Raw genomic sequence first — 24,160 nt, 5'->3', positions numbered from 1 at the left:
AGCATAGGGAAGTCCTGCATCCAAGCCCACCCAGAAACTCCCCAAACCGATCATCCCTGCTTCTTTATGACCCAACACAATCTTGAAGTTGCAATTTGCATATTGGGGATTGTTGCAAGCTATAGTGTTGACTTATGTTGAAAACGGGAAAGATTTGGCGTAAACTAGAAACGCCCAAAAAGGTGGTAAGTCAATATATTATTATTTATTATTATAGCGCCATTTATTCCATGGCGCTTTACATGTGAAATATTAAAAATGAAAAGATTTTATTAGTGTATCTGAAAACATTAAGTAAGATATAGGGAGTGAGCACAAATCATAACACAAGTAAAGAACCAGAGAGGAGTGATCCACAGGAAAGTACTTGTATGGGAAAAACAATAAATTATGTTCTTCAGATACTATTACACAGTACTATTACATAGTACTTCAGATACTATTACAGTGTGTGAATAAATAAAATCTATCTTAATTACAATACTAAATTCACAATGTGATTAGAAAAGACACCTATAGATGAAAATACATTAAACCTGCTGTCAGCAGTTAGAAAGCGGTAGGTCAAGTATACACAGGATTGGTTATGCCAAATTATCAAACGTCAAAAATAAGAATCAAAATAACAAATGCATAAATATTCTAGCTAGTAAATGCAGAGAAAAACTGCAATTGCTGATTCAGAAATGGCAAGTTATGTGTATGCAAAAATGTTTATACAGCCACCACCATAATCTAGAGAACATCAAAGTGGTAAGTGCAGTAGTGGCATGTGTAAAGTGCTGCAAGTATAAGACTGTCAGCCAGAATATTAGTTTGGATTAATAGAGCTAGTCTTAACAAAGACATGGGGTCAAGTTCAAAATATTGTCATGAGAGATGGAGGTTTGTCATATGAAGGTATCCATATGAATCACATTTAAGCACACAGAGCAATTGAATCACTCACCCATAGGAAAATAGATGAAGTGGAACACTCCCTCTCATACCCTGACGCGCGTTTTCTTCTGGCTTTTATGAGGGAATATCTAGCGCAGTAAAGGGGCTCCTTTTATAGTGTCCAAATGAATGCGTGTGCCGTTCTGTGTGGCGCATGCGGAGAAAGACACTCCTTCAACATTACAACATCACCAGTTGATTTATTGTTGTCGCCTGGATCTGAAATTATTTAGGGGTCATATATGAGGTCACAATTAATATGGAGGTCTGGATTATTCTAGGGTCTGGGTTTTGATTTATTTTTAAGGGTTAGGTCTGAGCTCTGAATTTATTTGTGTTGCTGTGGATGGCTGTAGATGAGGGGTCAAAGATGTCTGGGTGGCAAACTCTGCAGACAGGAGAAATTATCATAGCGGTTTTGGAAGATAAGGTAAGAAAACATCTACAGTCATCACATGTGAGTCAGTGGATTTATAGAGGAGCTGTCATCTTCCCCGATAAGTTTATTAAATACTTGTGTTTATCGTAAGACCCCAAAAGCATATTATGGCATGTTTGACTAAGACTGTTGCACGGCCCAAACGTCAACGTCTCCACTGCCTTGTGACATTTTAACATGAAGATTTAATAAAGTAAGTTTTTACTTTTCTAGCCACGTTACAACACCTACTAATGAATACTAGCTCTGTATTTGTTCATTCACTTCATTGTAACACCTGCCTACCAATCCATGGATCTATTGTAACACATGTCTCTTGCCATATATTCTGAACCCAATAATCTATAGATGAGACTTTTCATTTATATTAGCTGGCTGGTCACCCCTGCAAATTAATAGCCAAGTATAATAAAGGGACCTTGGCTATAGCCCTATATAGGCAGGCTCCCACTATATTTTGGGAGTCTTATTAGATCACTTTTGTGAGATTAATCATCAATATTTTTTATTGTATACAATGGTGATCTAAAATATATGTTCAAATATTGATCATGTAGCGCTAGTGTAGTCTTTTATTAATATCAGTACATTTTAACTTAATAAAGGTGATATTTTATTTTACAGTGCATTGTGAAAGTATTTGGCCCCCTTCAACTTTTCTACCTTTTGCCACATTTCTGGCTTCAAACATAAAGATATAAAATTCTAATTTTTTGGGGAAGAATCAACAAGTGGGACACAATCGTGAAGTGGAACGAAATTTATTGGATATTTTAAACTTTTTTAACAAATTAAAAACTGAAAAGTGGGGCGTGCAATATTATTTGGCCCCCTTGAGTTAATACTTTGTAGCGCCACCTTTTGCTGCGATTACAGCTGCAAGTCGCTTGGGGTATGTCTCTATCAGTTTTGCACATCGAGAGGCTGAAATTCTTACCCATTCTTCCTTGCAAAACAGCTCGAGCTCATTGAGGTTGGATGGAGGGTGTTTGTGAACAGCAGTTTTCAGCTCTTTCCACAGATTCTCGATTGGATTCAGGTCTGGACTTTGACTTGGCCATTCTAACACCTGGATACGTTTATTTTTGAACCATTCCATTGTAGATTTTGCTTTGTTTAGGATCATTGTCTTGTTGCAAGATAAATCTCCGTCCCAGTCTCAGGTCTTTTGCAGACTTCAACAGGTTTTCTTCCAGAATGGTCCTGTATTTGGCTCCATCCATCTTCCCATCAATTTTAACCATCTTCCCTGTCCCTGCTGAAGAAAAGCACGCCCAAACCATGATGCTGCCACCACCATGTTTGACAGTGGGGATGGTGTTTTGAGGGTGATAAGCTGTGTTGCTTTTACGCCAAACATATAGTTTTTGCATTGTGGCCAAAAAGTTCGATTTTGGTTTCATCTGACCAGAGCACCTTATTCCACATGTTTGGTGTGTCTCCCAGGTGGCTTGTGGCAAACTTCAAACGAGACTTTTCATGGATATCTTTGAGAAATGGCTTTCTTCTTGCCACTCTTCCATAAAGGCCAGATTTGTGCAGTGTACGACTGATTGTTGTCCTATGGACAGACTCTCCCACCTCAGCTGTAGATCTCTGCAGTTCATCCAGAGTGATCATGGGCCTTTTGGCTGCATCTCTAATCAGTCTTCTCCTTGTTTGAGATGAAAGTTTAGAGGGACGGCCGGGTCTTGGTAGATTTGCAGTGGTCTGACACTCCTTCCATTTCAATATGATCGCTTGCACAGTGCTCCTTGAGATGTTTAAAACTTGGGAAATCTTTTTGTATCCAAATCCGGCTTTAAACTTCGCCACAACAGTATCTCGGACCTACCTGGTGTGTTCCTTGGTCTTCATGATGCTCTCTGCACTTGAAACAGAACCCTGAGACTATCACAGAGCAGGTGCAGTTATACGGAGACTTGATTACACACAGGTGGATCCTATTCATCATTACCAGTCATTTAGGACAACATTGGATCATTCAGAGATCCTCACTGAACTTCTGGAGTGAGTTTGCTGCACTGAAAGTAAAGGGGCCGAATAATATTGCACGCCCCACTTTTCAGTTTTAAATTTGTTAAAAAAGATAAAAATATCCAATAAATTTCGTTCAACTTCTCGATTGTGTCTCACTTGTTGATTCTTCCCCCAAAAAATTGAATTTTATATCTTTATGTTTGAAGCCAGAAATGTGGCAAAATGTAGAAAAGTTCAAGGGGGCCAAATACTTTCACAATGCACTGTACATACTACCCCTTTCACTGGCGGACACAGACAGAAAGGGTCCCTGTGCAAGAACAATATATGGGCCCTTTGCCGTCCTAGAGCTCCAAAAAATGCAAAATTGCACCTGCTTTTGAGGTGGAAATGGACCCTCTTATCTCTTGGGCCCTGGTGCGGCCGCACAGGTTGCACCAATGATATGTATGCGCCTGACCCCTCTTCTCCCTCCCTATATTATTTATCCATTCTGTCAGAGGTGTACACTTTTATGTGAATATCTTGAAATATATAAAAATACTCTCATCATATCTAATATTTATTCTATTAGTTCACTGTGTGACCGTATCACAAGGACTTTTCAAGGTACGTTTCCCTTATGGGTCCCTTCTTGATCGGTTTAAGGGGGGAGAGTTTGCGGTCATCAGGTTCCAGTCACCTGTGCAAACCCCAGGCTCTCCTCTCTTGGGAGGGGAGCTGATCTAGACTGGGCTCCTGTTTCCACTGGGGTGGCAGCCCAGGTGGATGTGGAGAGTAAGACTGGGTCTCCCTAAGCTTCAGCTATGGGAGGTCATTGTTCCCTTACTCTCACTGTGGCCTTCTGGTCCAGAGGATCAGGGATGGTTTATTGGGGGCTTTTCTCCTGATGGACAGGGCTATGGTAGATTGCATCCTTGTGCACTTTCTTTGTGGGACTTCTTCACATTTTTGTAAACGCACTTGGGGCTCTTAAAAGAAAAAAAAGAAAAATGTGGAGATCCCCAAGCAGAATTTCCATGATAAGAATCAAGCTGTGGCAGGTGTTCAATATCCAAAGGTGTAAGCGCAAGAGTTTGAGGCTGTGAGTCCATGCGGCTTGAGAGGTTATTATGGAAAATCTCCTGTTGGCTCACAAAAAGTTGCATATCTTTTCCAGATACTTGTGAAGAAAAGAGCAGCAGCCATAGAGGAGTGAAGCAAAGCCTGGCCCTGGAGCCGAGGCAGGAGTGTAGCAACTTCCTTCTTGAAGCATTATCATGCTATAATATATCTTCACAGGAAACAGTGGTTTTGGCAGAGGGGGGCAGTGCGGGTTGGAGTGCTGCCAGGTAGAGATGCAATTCTCGTGGAACCTGTGGTTGCACCGTAGCTCTGTTACCTGCTCTCCGATCTCGTACTCAGTTATGTATATAACACCTGACTGGGTCTTGTCTTGAGATGTCACTTCCCTTGTTGGGAGGGTCTTGATTTGCAAAGTTCTCCTCCTGATATTTTCTGCTGGTGCCTGTACTTGTGGCATTGCCTGTGGCATGGGCGATGTCATCACCCCCATTCCCTGCAGCTGTGTGAAAATGTTAACTAAACGGTGGAGAAGTACATGAGACCTGTTTGGAGCTGCAACCTGCCTACGTTTGCGCCTTGGTGGAATGGGGCTTGGCCGCAGGAACTCAGTCACTGGTGCTGGCTGCAAATCCGCTTGCTTGGTGGACTTCATCTCTCCTGATGTTGTGGAGGGCTCTGTAGCGATTAATCTTAATGGGGAGCGGCTTCTTGCACTGCCCTGATCTTGTACTCTTGGATGCTTAGGCCAGAACTCCTGTCTGTCTCCTCGCAGTGACAGCATTAGTTGAAAGTCTTCCACGATCTCATTCAGAAGATCTTAATCTATGGGGGATTATGGCCTGACCTATAAAAAGATTATAATTTTTGAAAAAATATAAGTTTGGGACATAAAACTGGTTAAGATGTTGCTATTTTGAAATTTAGCATAAATTGGCTAAATTATGGCGGTAGAAAACTGCTGAGCACTTCCCTTCCCTCTAGACATCGCAAAGGAGTGGATAAAACTGGGAAAAAATAACTCTGCCCCTGAGGAACATATGGGTGATGAAGAATGACTGTCTATCCTGATATATTGCTCACCAAACCCCAGGGATGACCTTTTCCAGGGAACCTCCTCTAGGGGATAATATTCTATATCGCCTCAATATTTAACTTGCCTAGATTTTCCGGTCGGCTCAGCCATGCCTCATTGTCAGCCATGAGCTGATGCAGCTGCCGGGTACCCATGGCTAAGATACCCGAGGCTGAGATGATGGTATATTAAAGGTGGCACCGATGTTACAGTGCCTGAATTAGAGAGCAAAACGAACTAATGGAAGCCATACTAGATATGGAATACAAGCTAGTGCACTCTTCCGAGACCAAAGTGAAGTTTAACTCAGAAAATGGCGCTGATGACACCGCGCTCAGAGATTCTATACCCTCACAACACTCTATATGGTCATTATGACATTAGTTATGAGTGTGACCACACCCTCTTATGATAAGTTACCCACAACACTTATCATAGCTTTATGACATCACTACAGTCAGACGGCCATGTTACTTGCTGGCAAATGCTGAGTGGGGATGAGAATTGTTCCTGACTGCAGCAATAAAATGTATATTTATAGAACATGATGTTCTGCAGCAGTTAATGTGTCTATTATGAGGATCTGCAGCAGCTGAGGTGTGTATTATGATGTTCCGCAGCAGCTGAGGTGTGTATTATGATGTTCCGCAGCAGCTGAGGTGTGTATTATGATGTTCCGCAGCAGCTGAGGTGTGTATTATGATGTTCCGCAGCAGTTGAAGTTTGTATTATCACTTAGGCAGTGCTGTGGTGTGTATTATGAGGTTCTGCAGTGTAGTTGTGTGTATTATGAGGTTCTGCAGCAGCTGAGGTGTGTACTATGAGGTTCTGCAGCAGCTGAGGTGTGTACTATGAGGTTCTGCAGCAGCTGAGGTGTGTATTATGAGGTGTTGCAGCAGCTGAGGTTTGTATTATGAGGTTCCGCAGTGCTGTGGTGTGTATTATGAGGTTCCGCAGGTGTAGTGGTGTGTATTATGATGTTCCTCAGCAGCTGAGGTTTGTATTATGAGGTTCTGCAGAAGCTGAGGTTTGTATTACGAGGTTCTGTAGCAGCTGAGGTGTGTATTATGAGGTTCCACAGCAGCTGAGGTGTGTATTATGAGGTTCTTGCTGCAGCTGAGGTGTGTATTATGAGGTTCTGCAGCAGCTGAGGTGTGTATTATGAGGTTCTGCAGCAGCTGTGGTGTGTATTATGAGGTTCCGCAGTGCTGTGGTGTGTATTATGAGGTTCCGCAGCAGCTGAGGTGTGTATTATGATGTTCCGCAGCAGCTGAGGTGTGTATTATGATGTTCCGCAGCAGCTGAGGTGTGTATTATGAGGTTCCGCAGCAGCTGAGGTGTGTATTATGAGGGTCCGCAGTGCTGTGGTGTGTATTATGAGGTTCTGCAGTGTAGTGGTGTGTATTATGATGTTCCGCAGCTGCTGGTGTGTATTATGATGTTCCGCAGCAGCTGAGGTGTGTATTATGAGGTTCCGCAGCAGCTGAGGTGTGTATTATGAGGTTCTGCTGCAGCTGAGTTGTATTATGAGGATCTGCAGCTGCTGAGGTTTGTACTATGAGGTTCTGCAGCTGCTGAGGTTTGTACTATGAGGTTCTGCAGCTGCTGAGGTTTGTACTATGAGGTTCTGCTGCAGCTGAGGTGTATTATGAGGTTCTGCTGCAGCTGAGTTGTATTATGAGGTTCTGCTGCAGCTGAGTTGTATTATGAGGTTCTGCTGCAGCTGAGGTGTGTTTTATGAGGTTCTGCTGCAGCTGAGGTGTGTATTATGAGATTCTGCTGCAGCTGAGGTGTGTTATGAGGTTCCGCAGCAGCTGAGGTTTGTATTATGATGTTCTGCAGCATCAGTAAACAATTGGCACACTGCAGCCAGGTTCTGTGCTCCGTGTATCAGGGAACAGAGACTTTAAAAGAACAAGCCTGAACTAGAGAGGCAAGTGTCTAAGTATGTTGTATGAGCATACTGTATACCACTAGGGGGAGCTATAATAGGATCCCTGCAGTCCCTCATGTTACATTGTAGCTTGTAAGCTCAGAGAAGGTGTTTGGCCCCCAAGGCTCCGGATGCACCCATGTCGGTTACTCTCCGGAGTGTGGCGCTGTATCCTCTCCTGTCTGGTCCCCAGTTACTCCTCTCAATATAGTGCACTTTTTCTTTAGGTCGGCTGTGTCATAGGGCACCATGTGTCCCTCCGCCGCAGCTCCCTGGCTTCCGACATGGCTGCTAGAGTTGCCCCCACAGTGTGGAAGGCTTTTCTATAGAATTACATTTTCAGAGAATAATTCAACCACATTTCCCTCCGAGTCACAGCTCTAATCTATAAAAGAAGTAAGGGAAGATGAAGCCCGGCTCAAATATGGCCACCGCAGCTTCACTACGCCCCTATCCTTCCGCCCACAGTGTTGCTTGGTAACAGCAGCCGGAAGTCATTTTTTCATTAATTTTCCCGCGGTTACAGTGTAAACTGTCTGTGAGGAGGAAGCGGTAGAGCAGAGCTAGAGCCCTGTGTACACAGTGCAGCCTGCAGAGTGCGCGGCGCTGTCCTTCCTCCACATTACCACTCGTCTTCTCCGCAGCTGACATGCCGCCTAAGAGCCCGAGGAGAGGAGTCTCTGGCGGGGCAGGGTGAGTGCAGGGCACTGGGGTTGTCGGAGAGGTTATAGGCTAAAACCTCTGTGGGAAACGATAGAGTAAAACGACCACCTGTTTATTTCCCCATCCCCCAACGTGACTTCTGGGGGTTCTGGTCTGTCTTTGTTTACTTGTCACTCATTGTTGATGTGCTGTACGGCTAGATAGCTGCTGCAGCCAATCACTGGCCTACTTCTCACAGGCCTCACTGTGATTGGCTGCAGTGGTTGTACATGACATCATTACTGCAGGAAAAGCTCAAAGCTAGGAGATCTTATCCTAATCACTGGGCTTAGTCCTGGATATTACCTGTAAAGCTGATGTCCGACCTTAGGTTACTAGTCTGCAGTCACTCTGTCACTGCAGACTTGTGAGTCTTCACATGGCACACACTGCACATTATCAGGATTCTCCGGTGCCGGAAACGACAGCCATGTGACTGCAAGTATGTGATTTTATGCGATCACCGCTGCCATTTTGTGGGAGACCTAAGGTTTTTTGGAGACAAAATAAAGGACTGCACAGGCGCGATATTTAGACTAGGAGGCAGACGGAGGGTCCAGAACAAGAAGAAAAAAGACAGCCCGTCCCAATGCATAAAGACGATTACAGCAAAAGTTTAATCAGTGATTATGCACAAATCATAAAACTGATCCCTTCACCATGGGTATCATTTTAATCAGTATTACAGTGCTAACACGGCCCTTTTTTATATACAGGTACATCTCACTAAATTAGAATATTATCAAAAAGTTAATTTCAGTTCTTCAGTATAAAAAGTGAAACTCATATATTATATGGAGTCATTACAAACAGAGTGATCTATTTCAAGTGTTTATTTCCGTTAATGTTGATGATTATGGCTTACAGCCAATGAAAACACAAAAGTCATTATCTCAGTAAATTTAAATAGTTAACAAAAACACCTGCAAAGACTTCCTAAGAATTTAAAAAAGCCCCTTAGTCTGTTTCAGTAGGCTCCACAATCATGGGGAAGACTGCTGACTTGACAGGTGTCCAGAAGGCAGTCATTGACATACTCCACAAGGTCCCAGAGTTCCAATTTTCATTTGGATATCAAGGTCCCAGAGTCTGGAGGAAGAGTGGAGAGGCCACAATCCAAGCTGCTTGAGGTCTAGTGTGAAGTTTCCACAATCAGTGATGGTTTGGGGAGCCATGTCATCTGCTGGTGTAGGTCCACTGTGTTTTATCAAGACCAAAGTCAGCGCAGCCGTCTACCAGGAAATTTTAGTGCACTTCATGCTTCCCTCTGCCGACAAGCTTTTTGGAGATGGAAATTTCACACTGCCAAAAGTACCAATACCTGGTTTAAAAACAACAGTATCACTGTGCTTGATTGGCCAGCAAACTCGCCTGACCTTAACCCCATAGAGAATCTATGGGGTATTGTCAAGAGGAAGATGAAGAATTGAAGAAGATGATTCCATAACACCTCAGCAGTGCCGCAGGCTGATCGCCTCCATGCCTGTCCGCATTGATGCAGTAATTGATGCAAAAGGAGCCCCGACCAAGTATTGAGTGCATTTACTGAACATACATTTCAGTAGGCCAACATTTCGGATTTTAAAAACATTTTTCAAGCTGCATTCTAATTTACTGAGATAATGACTTTAGTGTTTTAATTGCTGCAAACCATAGTCCTCAACATTAACAGAAATAAACACTTGAAATAGATCACTCTGTTTGTAATGACTTTATATAATCTGAGTTTCACCTTTTAAATAGAAGAACTGAACTTTTTGACGGTATTTTAATTTTGTGAGATGCACCTTTGTGTGTGTGTGTGTGTGTGTGTATATATATATATATAATATATATAATATTACATACTCTATTTTTGGACTAGAAGACGCACTTTTTTCCTCCAAAATTTTGGAGGAAACTGGGCGGTGCATCTTATAGTCCGAATGTGGATGTTGGGTGGTGTGGGCGCAGGGGAGCGAGGCACAGGAGCTGCCTGCTGCAGCCAACACTGCCTGCTGTTGAAAGAAAATTAATATTCACTTTTCCCCACGCTCATGGAGTGTGGAACACTGAATATTCATTCTCCTTAATAGCGCGCACACGGTCAGTCACAGCCGCCGGCTTCCTGCAGTGGCTCGGCGATCACATGTGCCCACTACTAAAGAGAATGAATATTCACTGCTCCCCATTTCCATGGGCATGGGGAGTAGTGAATATTCATGCTCTTTGATAGCGGGTACAGGTGATCGCCCAGCTGCTGCTGGAGCTGTGGCTAACAGTGTGCTCGCTATTAAGATGAATATTCACTGCTCCCCACGCCCATAGTCCGGGCGTGGGGAGCAGTGACTATTCCAGCAGCTCATCTCAGTGTGTGAGGGCACATGGCAGTGACGTCATGCGTGGCTCACACAGTGAGATCAGCTGTTGGCAGCAGAACAGGACGCAGCGCTGGAGCAGGGGGAAGGGAGGTGAGTAGAATCCTCTATTTTTTTTTTTTCTGTGTGCATTAGGATGGGGGTGCCATGCATACCAGGATGGGGGGGACCATGTATAACAGGAATGGGGGCCATATATACCTGGATGGAGGATATAGATACAGAATTGGGTGACAGTACCCCTATAACAGTGTCAGCAGCCGACCCCCTCCCCCATAAGTGCATCATGACAACATTTTTTTGCTTTAATTTTTTTTCTCTATTTTCCTCCTCTAAAACCTAGGTGCATCTTCTTGTCTGGTGCATTTTATAGTCTAAAAAATAATCATCATACACACATGTGAAAATGTTTGCCCCCTTACTGATTTCTTATTCTTTTGCATGTTTGTTACACCAAAATGTTTCAGATCACAAAACAAATGTAAATATTAGACAAAGGTAACACAAGTGAACACAAAATGCAGTTTTTAGAAGGTCTTTATTATTAAAGAAGTTGTCTACTACTTTGACATTGATGCCCTATCCTAGGGCATCAATGTATGATTGGCCGGGGTCCCACACGCCGCACCCCTGTCAATCAACTGTCATTGGTTCCGGTGGCAGCGGTCGCCGGCCGTAAGTCCTTACCTACGGTGCTTGGCCGGCACGGGGTACTGCACATCCGCCTCCCATTCAACTGAATAGGAGGCAGATTAGCAGTAATAAGCGGCGGCCACTACAACTTGACAGCCAAGCACCGCAGGTAAGGACTTACGGCCGGCGGCACCGACGATAGCTGATTAATGGGGGTGCCACGTGCGGGACCCTGGCCGATCATACATTGATGCCCTATCCTTTAATGTCAAAGTAGTGGACAATCCCTTTAACCCCTTCCCGACCCGTGTCACACCGTTTGTGACATGGAAAACAGTTTGTTCCCGACCCATGTCACAGCGTCTGTGACATGGAGGGAAAGAGCCCCTGCAGCGCCTGCGAGCGGGGTCGCTCAGGTGTCACAGTTGCTACTGCAACTGGACATCCTGAAGTCGACCCCCCGGGGGGTGGATTAACCCCCCCGTGCCTGGGACCCCTCCGATTGGCTGTTTCATTTTCACTTTTAGTGAAACTGCCAATCGGTATGAATTAAATATTTCACCAATGAAAATTGGTGTAATATTTAAATCTGGGCATTGCCTGATGCTTACAGCATCAGCCATTGGCTGGGGGGAGTGTCACCTCTGTTCCCCCCCTCCCCCCAGATCTGATTGGGGGGCTAGCGTCACATGGATACTAGCCCAGCCCCAATCAGATATGGAGGGATGGCTGAAACCTCCCAGCACCTTCCCAACCCTAGATCGTCTGCTGTGGACCCCCTGCTGCGGACCCCCTGCTGCGGACCCCCTGCTGCGGACCCCCTGCTGTGGACCCTGTGGATCGCGTCTGCCGCCGCCACCGCTGATCAGCGGTAAGTATTGCCGCCACTCCCCCCGACCCCCTCCCCCCCCCGCGACCACCCCTCCACTTTCATACCTGCACCCCGACCTCCGCTCCCTCTGCTCCCTCTCCCACGTCTTCATCCACCGGCTGCTGCTCTCCTTCTGACAGCCGGTGGACTGTGATCACAGCAGCAGCAGGCTCAGTGTAAATGCCCTGCTCCTGTGATCAAACCCACCATCCCCCAGTCCCAGTGATATCACCCCCCACCTCCCAATAATCACCCCCCCCCGTGTTCCCAGTGTTCACCCCCCCGTGTTCCCAGTGTTCACCCCCCCCTGTTCCCAGTGTTCACCCCCCCTGTTCCCAGTGATCACCCCCCCCTGTTCCCAGTGATCACCCCCCCCCCGAAAACCCAGTAATCAGCCCCCAGCTCCTGCTCCCCTTTCTGCCCCAGTAATCACCCCCCGATGCTGCCGGCCTCCTACCCCCCCTTGCTGCTGCCGGCTCCTGCCCCAGTGATCACCCCCCTTGCTGCTGCTTCTGGCTCCTCCATCTCCTCAGCCCCCTCCTACGCCTGACCGGCCCCTACGCCTGACCGGCCCCTACGCCTGACCGGCCCCTACGCCTGACCGCCCCCACACGTGACTGCAGAAGGTTACACCAAGCACACACACGTACACTCACACTATAATAAAGTTTTGATTTTTTTTTTTTTTTTTTTTTTTACACACTCACAAAGCACACAAAATGTCCCGCCCGTCCCGCTCATCCCAGTCTAGGGCGTACTCAGCTGAGGAGGCTATGCCAGGTTGGTGTGTGTGTGTGTTGTAGTGTATGAGATTGTGTGTGTGTGTGTGTGTGTGTGTGTGTGTGTGTGTGTGTGGTGTATGCACTACAATATACCACACCGCACACCAACCTGACATGCACTACACAATGGTGTCCGCTAACAAATTGGAACCCTTTGCGTTTGGAGAGTCCCTGTGTGCCCAAACATTGGAGCTCACCAACAAGTGACCCCATTTTGGAAACTAGACCCCCCAAGGCACCTATATAGATGCATAGTGAGCACTTGGAACCCCCAGGTGCTTCACAAATTGATTGATAAAAATGAAAAAAGTGAAAAAAAACACTTTTTTATTTTTACGGATTAATTTGTGAAGGACCTGGGGGTTTCAAGTGCTCACTATGCATCTAGGTAGGTGCCTTGGGGGGTCTAGTTTCCAAAATGGGGTCACTTGTGGGGGAGCTCCAATGTTTGGGCACACAGCGGCTCTCCAAACGCAACATGGTGTCTTCTAACAATTTGAGTCGACAATTTGTTAGCGGACACCATGTTGCTTTTGGAGAGCCGCTGTGTGCCCAAACATTGGAGCTCCCCCACAAGTGACCCCATTTTGGAAACTAGACCCCCCAAGGCACCTATCTAGATGCATAGTGAGCACTTGGAACCCCCAGGTGCTTCACAAATTGATTCATAAAAATGAAAAAGTGGAAAAAAAAACACTTTTTTGATTTTTACGGATTAATTTGTGAAGGATCTGGGGGTTCCAAGTGCTCACTATGCATCTAGATACAGTGCCTACAAGTAGTATTCAACCCCCTGCAGATTTAGCTGGTTGACACATGCGGAATTAACTTGGCATTGTGACATTTGTACTGTAGATCAGCCTGGAAGTGGGAAATGCACTGCAGCAAATATTGTTTTTTTTTTTTTTTTTTTTTTAAAACGTTAAAAGTTAATTCAGAGTGTCATTTATTATTCAACCCCTCAAACCACAAGAATTCTGTTTGGTCCCCCTAAAGTATTAAGAAGTAGTTCAGGCACCAAGAATAATGAGCTTCACATGTGTGGATTAAAGATCTCTTTTGCCAGCCTTTTCTGACTATTTAAGACCCTCCCCAAACTTGTGAACAGCACTCAGATATGGTCAACATGGGAAAGACAAAGGAGCATTCCTAGGCCATCCGAGACAAGATCGTGGAGGGTCACAAGGCTGGCAAGGGGAACAAAACCCTTTCCAAGGAGTTGGACCTACCTGTCTCCACTGTTGGGAGCATCATCCGTTAGTGGAAGGCTTATGGAACTACTGTTAGCCTTCCACGGCCTGGACAGCCTTTGAAAGTGTCCTCCCGTGCCGAGGCCAGGCTTGTCCGAAGAGTCAAGGCTAACCCAAGGACAACAAGGAAGGAGCTCCGGGAAGATCTCATGGCAGTGGGGACATTGGTTTCAGTCAATACCATAAGTAACGTACTCCACCGTAATGGTCTCCGTTCCAGACGAGCCCGTAAGGTACCTTTACTTTCAAAGCGTCATGTCAAGGCTCGTCTACAGTTTGCTCATGATCACTTGGAGGACTCTGAGACAGACTGGTTCAAGGTTCTATGGTCTGATGAGACCAAGATTGAGATCTTTGGTGCCAACCACACACGTGACGTTTGGAGACTGGATGGCACTGCATACGACCCCAAGAATACCATCCCTACAGTCAAGCATGGTGGTGGCAGCATCATGCTGTGGGGCTGTTTCTCAGCCAAGGGGCCTGGCCATCTGGTCCGCATCCATGGAAAGATGGATAGCACGGCCTACCTGGAGATTTTGGCCAAGAACCTCCGCTCCTCCATCAAGGATCTTAAGATGGGTCGTAATTTCATCTTCCAACAAGACAACGACCCAAAGCACACAGCCAAGAAAACCAAGGCCTGGTTCAAGAGGGAAAAAGTCAAGGTGTTGGAGTGGCCTAGTCAGTCTCCTGACCTTAACCCAATTGAAAACTTGTGGAAGGAGCTCAAGAATAAAGTCCACATGAGACACCCAAAGAACCTAGATAACTTGGAGAAGATCTGCATGGAGGAGTGGGCCAAGATAACTCCACAGACCTGTGCCGGCCTGATCAGGTCTTATAAAAGACGATTATTAGCTGTAATTGCAAACAAGGGTTATTCCACAAAATATTAAACATAGGGGTTGAATAATAATTGACCCACACTTTTATGTTGAAAAATTTAATAAAATTCAACTGAGCAACATAACTTTTTGGTTTGTAAGATTTATGCTTCTGTTCATAAAACCTACTCTCGTTTGCAGTTTGAAGGCTCTAACTTATTTGCATCTTATCAAACCAGCTAAATCTGCAGGGGGTTGAATACTACTTGTAGGCACTGTAGGTGCCTTGGGGGGTATAGTTTCCAAAATGGGGTCACTTGTAGGTGAGCTCCAATGTTTGGGCACACAGCGGCTCTCCAAACGGGACATGGTGTCCGCAAACAAATTGAATGGAAAATCGGCTCAAATTGTTAGCGGACACCATGTTGCGTTTGGAGAGCCCCTAATGTGCCTAAAAAGTGGAGCTCCCCCACAAGTGACGCCATTTTGGAAACTAGACCCCCCAAGGCACCTATCTAGATGCATAGTGAGCACTTGGAACCCCCAGGTGCTTCACAAAATGATCTGTGAAAACAAAGTACTTTTTTTTTCACAAAAATTTTCTTTTAGCCTAAATTTTTTAATTTTCACATGGGTAACAGGATAAAATGCATCCTAAAATGTGTTGGTCAATTTCTCCTGAGTACACTGATACCTCATATGTGGTCATAAACCACTCTTTGGGCGCATGGCAGGGCTCAGAAGAGAAGGAGCGCAATTTGACTTTTGGAGCTAATTTTCCATTCAAAAAGTAAAATGGCGCTCCTTCCCTTCTGAGCCCTGCCGTGTGCCCAAACAGTGGTTTATGACCACATATGAGGTATCAGTGTACTCAGGAGAAATTGACCAACAAATTTTAGGATGCATTTTATCCTGTTACCCATGTGAAAATTAAAAAATTTAGGCTAAAAGAAAATTTTTGTTAGAAAAATAAAAATGTTCATTTTTTTCTTCCATGTGGCTTTAGTTCCTGTGATGCACCTGAAGGGTTAATAATCTTCTTGAATGTAGTTTTGAGTAGCTTGAGGGGTGCAGTTTTTGGAATGGTGTCACTTTTGGGTGTTTTCTGTCATAAAGACCCCTCAAAGGGACTTCAAATGTGATGTGGTAACTAAAAAAATGGTTTTGTAAATTTTGCTGGAAAAAAGATAAATTGCTGATGAACTTTGAACCCTTCAAACTTCCTACCAACATTTTTTTTTTTACAAAATTGTGCTGATGTAAAGTAGACATGTGGGAAATGTTATTTATTAACTATTTTGTGTCGCATCACTCTCTGGTTTAGTAGAAAAAAAAATCAAAATTTGAAAATTGCAAAATTTTCAAATTTTTTCCCATATTTTTGATTTTTTCACAAATAAACGCAAATATTATCGACCTAAATTTAATACTAACATGAAGCCCAATATGTCACGAAAAAACAATCTCAGAATCGCTAGGATCCGTTGAAGTGTTCCAGAGTTTTTACTTCGTAAAGGGACACTGGTCAGAATTGACAAAAATGCCAAGGTCTTTAGGGTCAAAATAGGCTGGGTCCTGAAGGGGTTAAGGGCAAAGGAAATCCAAACCTACAGGGCCCAGTGTGATTGCCCCCACCCCTCCTTACCTCCTTCAAAACATAAATTAACTGTGGTTCATCACATGTTTGGGAACCTGAGTTCTATTTCCTTCCCCACGCACAGGCCTGATTACTGCCACATCTGTTCTCAATCAAGAAATAACTTAAATAGGACCTGCCTGACAAAGTGAAGTAGACCAAAATATTCTCAAAAGCTAGACCTCATACTGCGATCCAAAGTAATTCAGGAACAAATGAGAAGCAAAGTAATTGAGATCTATCAGTCTGGAAAAGGTTATAAAGCCATTTCTAAAGCTTTGGGACTCCAGCAAACCACAGTGAGAGCCATTATCCACAAAAGGCAAAAACATGAAACAGTGGTGAACCTTCCCAGGAGTGGCCGGCCAACCAAAATTACCCCAAGAGGGCAGCTACGACTTAACCACGAGGTCACAAAATACCCACAACAACATCCAATGAACTACAGGCCTCATTTGCCTCAGTTAAGGTCAGTGTTCATGACTCCACCATAAGAAAGAGAGAGGGCAAAAAAGGCGTGCATGGCAGAGTTACAAGACGAAAACCACTGCTGATCTAAAAGTACATAAAGTCTCAACTCAGTTTTGCCAAAAAAACATCTTGATGATTGCCAAGACTTTTGGGAGAATACTCTGTGGACTGACTAGACAAAAGTTTAACTTTTTGGAAGGTGTATGTCCCATTACACCTGGCTTAGAAGTAGCACAGCATTTTCAAAAGGAACATCATACCAACAGTAAAATGTGGTGGTAGTGTGACGGTCTGGGGCTGTTTTGCTGCTTCAGGACCTGGAAGACTTGCTGTGGTAAATGGAACCATGAATTCTGCTTTCTGCAAATCCTGAAGGAGAATGTCCGGCTATCTGTTCGTGACTTCAAACTGAAGCACACTTGGGTTATGCCGCAGGACAATGATCCAAAACACACCAGCAAGTCCACCTCTGAATGGCTTAAGAAAAGCAAAATTAAGACTTTGGAGTGGCCTAATCAAAGTCCTGACCTTAATCCGATTGAGATGCTGTGGCATGACCTTTAAAAAGGCAGTTTGTGCTTGGAAACCCAGCAATGTGGCTGAATTACAACAATTTTGCAAAGATGAGTGGGCGAAAATCCCTCCAGAGCGTTGTAAAAGACTCATTGCCAGTTATCACAAACGCTTGATTGCAATTGTTTCTGCTAAGGGTGGCCCAACCAGTTAATAGGTTTAGTGGGCAATCACTTTGTCACAAAGGGCCTTGTAGGTTTGGATTTCTTTTTCTCTTAATAATAAAGACCTTCATTTAAAAACTGCATCTTGTGTTTGTGTTATCTTTGTCTAATATTTACATTTGTTTTGTGATCTGAAACATTTAGATATGACAAACATGCAAAAGAATAAGAAGTCAAGAAGGCGGCAAAGACTTTTTCACACCACTGTATATAGCAAACAGACTGTGTTACTCACTGTCCCCAGGTCCAGCGCTGATGCTCCTGGTGTTTGATATAGGTTGCAGTGCTGATATCACGTTGACAGCGCGGAGGCCAGTGCCTGAGCTCAGCGGCTCTGACCGTATAGATGAAACATCCCGCTAAGAGCTGCTCAGGTCACTGACTGGCTGCCCTACTGTTTGAAAAGGCGCAAAGATTTTGCAACTGGTAGATTTTTCACACCAGTTTTGGCTGAAATGAGCGGAGCTGGGACAGGGCATGGTGACACCCGCTTGTCTGATTCATGGCGACTTGTGTTGTATCTTATACCATAAATCTTACTCCAGTCTCAGACTGATTCCTTAAGAGACGCACAGCTCTCAATGAATCAGGCGCCTCTGAGTTCACCACACCCCTTCATGAAGACCAGCATGATCAACATTGCTCTTGATGAATCCGGACCTAGAAAGTGATGGATTTTGCTTGTGTAATGGAAGTGGCCGGTTTTATGCTTTTTGGACAGAAAAGATAATGCTAGACTTGTGTGACACAACACCCGTAATTCTGATAAGAGGTATTTCTCTGCCTTAATGGCATGCCAGTAGAATCTGATGTGTGATCCATCCTGCAGATTCTTCCTTGTATAACATCTTAGTGACCGTGTTATATACAGTACTCAGGTTTGTAGTATATGATGTTTGTTGTATAAAGGGCCTGAGCTGTCTTCTTGGTGGCATCACCCTGGTTGTCTTGGGCCGATGCAACTACAATGTGACATGAGGATGAATCAGAGCTGCATGATGAGAAAAGTACAGGGAAGACGAGTAGGATATGTAAGAAAAGAATGAAAAGGATTGGTTTTCCCATCAGTAGTAATTTTCTTTCATGTACTCGCGCACTCTCATTTGCCAAATGTATGCCTACAGAGTACCCTGTTGGTATATTTCCTTTTTTTGCATTACATATTGTGGATTTCCCTGGTTTATTGTTCTTTCTCATACGCCGCACAGTAGCAGAGGTGAGACTAAGGCTGTGTGCCCACGATGCGTTTTTTAAGCGTTTCTGCAGTGGCAAAAACGTTGCGGAAACGCTTAGAAAAGCGCATGGTAGAAGGCCTGCCATGTTCCCCAATGATAATCCGCTGCGGATTATCATTGCGGAAAAAAAAGCAGCACTACCAATTATTTTGCAGAAGTGCTGCTTTTTTGCCGCCATTGACTTGCATTAGAACGCATGGATCACGCATCACTGCATAAGTAGATGCGCATTCCATGCATTCTAATGTGCGGATGGTACCCAGGTCTAGAGGAGAGGAGACTCTCCTCCGGACCTGGGTACCATAGAACCTGTAAAAAAAAGAATAAAATAAAAAATAAATATATACTTACCCTCCGGCGGCCCGCGCTGCACTCCTCCTTGCTGGGCAGCAGTTCGCGATGGAATGAAGGACCTGTGCTGACGTCAGTCATGTGACGGGTCATGCGACGCTGACGTCGGCAGGTCCTTCACTCTACCGCTGCTGGCAGCCGGGACGGAGGAAATCAAGACAGAGCGGGCCATCGGAGGGTAAGTATATATTTATATTTTTATTATTTGACATTCTCTCGGGTCACACTATATAAATCCATGCCGTTTGCATGGATTTATATAATGTGACCAAGTTGACAAGCACTTTTCAAGTGATGCTAAAATCGCTTGGAAAGCGCTTGTCAACCCGCATGCGGAAATGCAAGTGAAGAACTCTTCACATCCGCATGTCCCTGGCAGGAAAAACGCATATACAATCCGCATGTACAATCCGCATGCGTTTTTTTCTGCCAGGGAGATGCAGAAATGCTCAGGAAAAAATCCTGAGCATTTCTGCATCGTGGGCACATAGCCTTACAGTATATTCTGGCACAGACCCAGATCTCTCATCTGTGTATAAACATGAGATTTGCTAGAAAGGCAATACTGTGGCTACTACAGCCCTAACAGCTGGGCCATTGTTACCTGATTGACAGGTGACAGAAGGGTGTCTGCAGAGACAGCTGTGTGGTAGCTGGGCAGAATTGGATTAACCCTTTGAACACCTTTTTAGTTTTGGCTCTATGAATTAGTCTCCAGTCCTTTCATCCAGGGCTGTGGAGTTGGTAAGCCAAACCTCCGACTCCTCAATTTCCACGACTCCGACTCCCTCATACACGGCTCATGTTTAAGTGATAAATTTAATGTAGCGCAGATTCATCTCAGCTAAAAGTTTAGACCCTTAGATCAGGAATAGGACAGACATTTAGGCTATGTGCCCACGTTGCATTTATGAAGCAGAAAATTTCTGCTGCATAAATGCAAGTCCTCTCCCGGAAAAACGCATGCGGAATTCCGCACGCGTTTATCGCGCATTTTTCGCGCGTTTATCACACGTTTTCCACATGCGGAATTGCCTTGCGTTTTTTATGCATTGGACAAAGGCAATTCCGCTTGCGGAAACGCAAAATTAAATGACATGCTGCGGATTTTTGAACGAGGCATAAACGCTGCGGAAAAATCCGCAGCATGTGCATAGAACTTGCGGAATCCCATTGGGGACCATGGGGTGCGGATATACATGCGTTTTTCAAGCGTTTACGCTGCGGAAATTCCGCAGCATATACGCTTGAAAAATGCTACGTGGGCACACAGCCTTATAGGACATTTCATAACTTTCCCAAATTCTTATGAAAAAATATTCTTCACAAACTGCATTGAATTACTGTACCCAATTTATTATATATTTTAAGAGTCAGAGTTGGTCCATTTTATTCCGACTCCATAGCCCTGCTTTGATCTGTGTTTAAACACATACTTGAAAATAATTGAACCGGTGTCATCAGTGTTTTTGGATCAGTGGTCGGTCTGTGTCCCTTTTTACCATCTGTGTTTTTCATGGATAAATAAATTGGAAAGCTTCTCCTATACTTTACAATGTTAAACACAGACAGCATAGTGATGCCATCCGTGTGCTGTACGTGTTTTTCACGGACCCATAGACTTATATTGGCACTTCTCATTTGTGATACCAGAAAATAACGGTCATGTCTCCATGAGTTTTGCACGTACGCACAGTCCATGTAAAAACATGGACACGTGAACGGCACCATAGATTATATTGGATAAGTGATGTATCTTTTTTTTAAAACGCGTACATGCAACACAGACCTCTGAATGAAGCCTAAGGCTATGTGCACATGGTGCGTTTTTGATGTGGTAAATCCGTGCTGAATTGGCCCCAAAAACGCATTGCAAACATTATCTTAGCATTTCCTTTGAGATTTTGCCAGATCTGTGCACATGATCAGGATTTTTTCTTACAGAATTTCATGTGCGGAAAAAGAAGCAGCATGTCAATTGTTTACATGTCTCCGTGTCTTACAAGTCTCCAGCTCAGCACACATGACTGTCTGGGAGGCTCATAAAAACAAGATAACAGCAGAAAGAGGGAAAACTTCTAGGCTCCAACAAAACATTCCAGAACACCAAAGTTTCTTTTCTCTGTTTGATGTCGGCATCCAGATACACATTAAAAGTTTTTATTTTTTTAATTTTTTTTTATCCAGCCTTCTAAGATTGGTGACCTGTCCTTTTGCATAGGTCATTAACATCAGATCAATGGGGGTCCAAACCCACACCAGCTGTTATTTTCTACAGTCACAGCTGAGTGTATGCATTGAATGGAGCTGCACAGTACAACTTTGTTTAACCCCTTAGGGGGAACCTGTCAGGTCCCCCGTGCCCCCAGAACCACCAGCAGTTGTGTCTGCATTTATAAACACCCTGCCTAACAGTCCCTGTATTATATTACACACATAAACTTAAAAAAAAAAAGTATTTCTAAGGTTGGTTTATGATATGTAAATGAGGGCTTTGACTAGTCAAAGGGGTGTTAATATTCCCAGACTAATTGGACCATTTAGCATGTTATCATGGCCCCCCTGGGCATGATGGCATAACTTACAAGCGCCGGCTTATTCCTCTCGCATCATTGATCCTCTGAAGCCGGGTGTACGTGTTCCGGCTTCAGAGAGGCGTACTGCACATGATCGGACGTATGGGTGCACATCCAGTTTTCTCATTTTTGAAGTTTTCGAACGCCAAATAAATTCAACCAGCTGCACACAGATAATTGGCACACCGGGTAAAATTGGTAACAAATTATGCCATTTCTGCATCAAGGGTACCATATGTAGACCAAGAACTATGACATTAGTATCGCTCTATATAAATCCCTCCGTGCTGCAAATACAGGGGCCTTTGGGACAGTCAGGAAAAACCGAATTGGTTTTCCACCACAGTTGGTGGTGAACAGATGTTGGGAGAAGGATGTTATTCACACTTGCAAGTAACCAACTTTTTGCAGTGAAGTGGAACGAGTGAAAAGAGCTGTACATGCTGACCACAATGCATGCAGACACCACTGTGACTGTCAGATACGGGGCGCCACCAGGGACAAACAAAAGCCAGTCTGTGACTACAGCAAATTTGTGAGGTGTAGTAGACCTGTCGGACTGGGTGCTTCAACCAATACTGGGGAAGTGGAAGACCAGAGCCTGGTATAAAAAGGTAGCAATCTACCTTATCCATATTGCTACCTACAACAGCTTTGTGCTGTATAAAAAGTCACAAGGAGTGCTCACTCTTCTGCAATTTCAGGAAAAATTGGTAAGTGTCCCTATTTGATTTGACTGCACACAAGGCAGTCTGCGAGTCTGAGGGTGCCAGAAGACTTTCAGAGCAACATTTTATTAATCTCATTCCCACCCAAAAATATTCCCCAAATAGATGGCGAGTTTGTAGGAAGCACGTTAGACGGAGCAATTCTCAATATCATTGCCCCATGTGCTCATCACAACAAAACCTTTTGTATCTCCTGTTTTGAGACCTACCTGTCACTTGTGTGTCAGCTGTGACAGACTGTCGGTCTGGATCCGGCTGTAGAAGGTCACTGCACTTGGCATTGCAGACACCTTCTTGATTCCCTCATCTCTGTAGTATAGTTATATCCTTCTTCCTTTAGGACCCAGCAGCGACCTCCACCTTCTGCTGCCGATTGACACACCTTTTGCTTGGTAGTTAAAAACTCTGTTTCTCCAGCGAGTCGCCAGTGATAGTTCTATGTACTTCTGGCAGGCTTGGAGTACTGGACATTTGACGTTGGCTTGAGCAGATAACAGAGAGATAAATGTGTCCCCTTTGTTTACCTTGTTGTCTTTAGTTTGTAGTGGGGCCTGACTAGTGCTCACCCCATCCCCTCCCTCCCTATCTCTAGGGACATTCAGGGTTTAGGTTCCTGCTTGGCGATAGATGCAAAACCTAAATAGGGACGATACGGTAGACAGGGTGATATTAGAACGGTTTAGGGGTCTCCACTCCCCCTTTCCCTACGTGTTGGGCTCCCTTCCCCCTCTTCCCGTCATTGTACACTTATTTCTTCCCTCACCGTGCGTGACACTACCACACTTCTTTCAATTATTATTTTGATGTTTAGAGATGACCCCAAATTTTGTGGTAGGGTCTTTTTTTCTCTAAGTGTTAATATGTTTTATGTTTAGTGGTCCCCTGTAGAATGGAATCCTTATGGGTCAAGAAATAAAAGAATATTTTCATTAGTAAAACACATTTTACCCCATTTCACAATTAATTCCAGGCCACGATGATAACGATGCTAAATGTTATAATTCAGACAACTTATCGTTCACATGTCAATGTCTGTGTATTTCAGTCAGGTGGACTTTCCGCAATTGCTCTTGAAAATTCAGGTCATCTGACAGATAATTGTTGACACTCTATCACTCACACATAAATTGCATGTTTGACCATTTAGCTTATTTTGACTTTTTATGACTGTCCTGCTACACGAGGCTTTTCTTTCCATTTACATTACTGTTTGGTGATACATGCATGATCATTTTTATTGGAGGATCTTGAATAATAAGGCTGTTCCGTAGTAATACACTATGGGCTTTAGCGTGTTATGTTGCAGCCAAAGCTAGCATCTTGTCCTAGAACTTAGTGCAAAGTATACATACAATGAAAAACTGTGTGTGGTTATAACCTATGAACAGGAGGGGCAGTAACTTGTTAGGAAGGTTTTATCATCTCATAATGTTATTACACAGCAGATGTTTTGCTGTGAATTTGCTTGCTGAAAATTCTCTGCTTATTCCAATAGAAGCATAGCACTTTATTCTAGATTTGCTCTCTTTATTCTTCGCCATTTTTCCTTTTTTTAGGCCAGATCTCTTTATATTGT

General features: G+C 44.2%; 1 protein-coding gene across 1 annotated transcript in view; it reads left to right on the top strand.

The window, feature by feature from the left end:
* The first annotated feature begins 7,917 nt into the window (after window positions 1–7,917).
* Window positions 7,918–24,160, top strand: part of RB1 (RB transcriptional corepressor 1) — a 282,945-nt gene continuing 266,702 nt past the window's right edge. The window contains exon 1 of the mRNA XM_073663829.1: window positions 7,918–8,121. Coding sequence (XP_073519930.1) covers window positions 8,078–8,121 — 44 coding nt within the window. The 5' untranslated portion in view covers window positions 7,918–8,077. The remainder of the gene's footprint in view (window positions 8,122–24,160) is intronic.

The sequence above is a fragment of the Phyllobates terribilis genome, unplaced genomic scaffold (assembly GCF_046119375.1).
Source record: "Phyllobates terribilis strain yellow unplaced genomic scaffold, ASM4611937v1 Scaffold_2__4_contigs__length_985480577, whole genome shotgun sequence".
Classification (NCBI taxonomy): domain Eukaryota; kingdom Metazoa; phylum Chordata; class Amphibia; order Anura; family Dendrobatidae; genus Phyllobates; species Phyllobates terribilis.
Note: the sequence above shows the minus strand (reverse complement) of the source record. Positions and strands in the feature narration are given on the sequence as shown.